The sequence below is a fragment of the Ceratotherium simum genome, chromosome 20, assembly GCF_057802395.1.
Source record: "Ceratotherium simum simum isolate JZ-2026a chromosome 20, ASM5780239v1, whole genome shotgun sequence".
NCBI classification, from domain to species: domain Eukaryota; kingdom Metazoa; phylum Chordata; class Mammalia; order Perissodactyla; family Rhinocerotidae; genus Ceratotherium; species Ceratotherium simum.
Genome location: NC_141919.1, coordinates 3,706,050 through 3,709,615, shown reverse-complemented (window position 1 = coordinate 3,709,615; position 3,566 = coordinate 3,706,050). Strand labels below are relative to the sequence as shown.

General features: G+C 58.1%; 1 protein-coding gene across 1 annotated transcript; it reads right to left on the bottom strand.

The window, feature by feature from the left end:
- Positions 1-441: 441 nt before the first annotated feature.
- On the bottom strand, positions 442-2,925 carry GAS1 (growth arrest specific 1). The gene has a single exon (XM_087444313.1). It carries the CDS (start codon positions 2,814-2,816, stop codon positions 1,776-1,778), a length of 1,041 nt encoding a protein of 346 aa, XP_087300439.1. The 5' UTR covers positions 2,817-2,925; the 3' UTR covers positions 442-1,775.
- Positions 2,926-3,566: the final 641 nt, after the last annotated feature.

Below are 3,566 nucleotides of genomic sequence, written 5' to 3'. Positions count from 1 at the left end.
GTGAAAATGACTTTGAAGTACTGAGTCGTGCAGGTTTCCTAAGACCTATTGGTAACAGATGTTACTGGCATGGTTGATTGCACGAGACTGTCTAGTAGCCAGAGAGGACACTCCTGGGGATGGGGGAGGGGGGTCCAGCAGAAAGGAAGGTAGGGAAAGAGATGTCTGGATTATCCCCAAATCATGTAGAGACACTATTTTGTGTGTTCTCTGCACAAATGTAAAAACCAATGAAGGCCAATTATATCTTTTTAGCTGCCTCATTTACAGATGTCTAATTGATCATTAAATTAAAGGCAGAAATAATACCCCTCATTTCTTGTCTTGTACTGTATTTTAATTTCAGTTGATGGTTGATAGATTCCCAGTGGCCCCTCCACCCCCCTCCTTACCCATTACTAGGTTAACCACAATGTAACTTGGGAAAGTAACTACACCATATTCATTATTTAAAACTCTTTACTGATGTACACATTTTAATAAAACAAATAACAAAAAAAATACACGAAGCCATAGTTATTTAAAACATAAGACTTTTTTTTTAAATGATGTCTATAAAAATACAATGTTTAAGGCAGTTTGGAAATGCATTTATACATTTCTACAATGTCCATAAATTCTCTTGAAAATAAGAATGTTAACTTCAAATTTATAAAATACACTGTACATTTTAAGACTGGTCTAGACAGAGCACACTTCACAGTGGACTGTGGGGTTGGATCCCTGGTGACAGATGGATTCCACACATTTCAGGGAGGAAAGGTGTAACATGGATGCAGACTTAAAATTTTTAATTTCTTTTTAAAAATAAATTATTTCTGAAGCATACAATTTATAAAAATTCTATATACAAAGTACAGCAACTGGTAACAAACCCCAGTTTTAATACACTTTATATAAGAAGTACCAGGGCTTAGCACCCTGATAAAAGCAGAATATATGTTCTCCACATACTTGTACATACAATTTCTTGATGTAAAGAACAAAAATGACAACAAAACAAACATCATACAGAGGCTTTCATAGACGGCAGTGCAGAGCTCTTTTAAATAAAAAGTTGCATTGTTCAACGTCACTGGCAACTCTTTAGATCAGCATTTTTTGGCCCTTAATCCTAAATGTGTTAAGAGATCAGAGTGGTGGCAATGAAATTAAGGTCAAGGGCCCAAAGTCATCCAAAACTAATTCAGGAATATTAATACTCTCCCATCCCTCCCCGCAAACTGAGAATTCTGGGCGCTGATACCAAGAGTGAACGAGTAAATCAGTAATTGGGACTTTTCCGTTTACTTACGATTGCAATGTCCTCACTGGCCACAATAAAAGTCGATACAGGCACTTTTCTCCCCCCTCAGGAAAAATGCTAACAACCGGCCTATTTGCAAATATAAACCCTCCTTCAACCCTCTGCTCCGAGCCCAGTCCTTTGAAACTGTTAAGGCCCACTGGTCAGCATCTGTTCTTTGGGGTCCAGGACCACGGTGCTGTTCCCCTGCGCCGTTTCATCCTGGCGTCCTGAACTCTAGCTAGGCCGGTTTCTGCACGGCAGAAACTCCCCAGTTGGGAGTTTCTGGAGACTGGGATGGGGGCACGGGAGAATGTCCAAAAAGTCGTGGTCGGGAAGAGGGAAGTGCCAAGAGTCGTGGCGGGGAGACCGGCTAGGCAGAGTCCACTTAGAAAGCGTTTTGGAAAGCATCCCCAACCATGCCCTCTGTCCCCAAGCCACAGGTGCCCTGGCGCGGGCCCTCCCGCAGCCAACGGCGGGGGCGTGAGGGCTAAAAGAGCAGCGGGAGCAGCAGCAGCAAGATGGAGGCGAGCGGGGTCCAGGCGCCTCGGGGCGCCGAGCGGCCGCCGCCGCTGCTCCCGCTCCCGCGCCCCGGCCCGTAGGGCAGGTCCCCGCGGCCGCCCGCCGCTGCAGCGCCGCCGCCCGGGCGCGGCGGGTGCGGGACGCCGTCGTCGTCGTCGAGCGGCTGCTCTCCGCCCGCGCCCCCCGCGCGCTGCTCGTCGTCGTAGTCCTCGTCGTAGTAGTCGTCCAGGCCCCCGTCCGAGCCGCTGCTGCCCGGGCCGTTGCCCAGCTCGGCGCCGAAGCACAGGCGAGCCATGTTCTCCTTGACCGACTCGCAGATGGGCCGCTCCAGGCCGTCGCACACGCAGTCGTTGAGCAGCGCCGCCTTGGGCACGGCCAGCATGTCCTCGATGACGGTGCGGCACTCGTCGGTGCAGCGCAGCCCGTTGAAGAGCTTGCCGCAGTAGGTCAAGTAGCGGCTGAGCGCCAGGTTGCAGCGACTGTCGCGGTCGCAGCGCCGCCGGGCCTCGGTGCAGCCCATGACCCCGCCCGCGCCCGGGCCGCCCGCGCCGCCGCCGCTCGTCCGGGGCAGGCACGGCTCAATGGCGCGCTTGGTCGACTTGCAGTTCTCGTCCTGCGCGCAGTCACAGTCCTCCAGGGCGGGCCCGCGGCGCGTGTGGTTGAGCTGAATGAGGGCCGAGATGCAGTGGCTCGGGCAGCGCCAGCGAGACGAGAAGGAAGCGGCCGAGGCCGGGAAGGCGGCCGCGGCGGCCCCCGGCGCGTCGCCCCCTCCACGCTGCGCCAGCACCGACGCGCACGCCTCGGCGTACTGGTTGTAGGCGTAGCTGCACTCCGGCTCCCCCTGGCACTGCAGCAGCGCCTGCCAGCAGATGAGGCGGCGGCCGTGCGCCAGCCCCGAGCCCCGCGGCGCCGAGCCCAGCAGCTGCAGCAGCGCCATCAGGCACAGCCAGGCGCCCGGCACGGTCCACCCGCGGGCCCCGCCGCCGCCGCCCAGCAGTCCTGCCACCATCGCGGGCAGCGGCGGCCGCCGGGCGAGGAGGGGAAAGGAGATGAGGCGCGGGGAGCGGCGGACGCGGAGCCGGTGGAAAAGTTAGCCCCAGTCCTGCCAACTTCTTGCATGAGTGTTTTCATAAATCCATGCGCGCCGCTTGCTGGTGCCCCGCTGCTTGCAGAAGGTCGCCTCTCGCTCGGGCTGCGGGGGCTTCCTAGAGATGCACAGCCGCGACGAGCCCCTCCGGTCGGCCCCTGGCGGTGGCGGGAGGCGCTCACTGCCGCCCCGGGGGGCTGCGGGCCGCGGGGCCGCGGCGGGGCTGCAGGACCGCGCGGCGCCGCGGGTGCATTTTGCTCCGCGCCTGCAGATCCGTTGTGCGGCCGCGGCGGCTCCTTCCTCCCGGGCTCAGCGTCGCGCCGCCGCCGCCGCCGCAGGCTCTCGCATCGCGCCGCTTCCTGGCTGGGGTCCGTGCGCCGCCCGCGTCCCCTCCCCCTCCGCCCGCGGCGACCCCGGCCTCGACCGAGCTCCGGGGAGCCCTTTCCGGGCAGCGCAGGGAGAACAAGAAACTCGGCGCGGCCGGAGAGCGGCTCCCGGGCTTCCCTCGGCGGCGGCTTCTCGGGTGACAAGGAGCCCGGGGAGCAGATCCGCTGAGCCCGGCTGCAGACTCGCTCGCAGCGAGGCTTTAAATACAAAAGTGGGCCGGGAGCCCCCGCGTGGTGCCGCGGTGCCCCCTCATTATGCATGCATGGAAAAGCAAACAAACAAAAA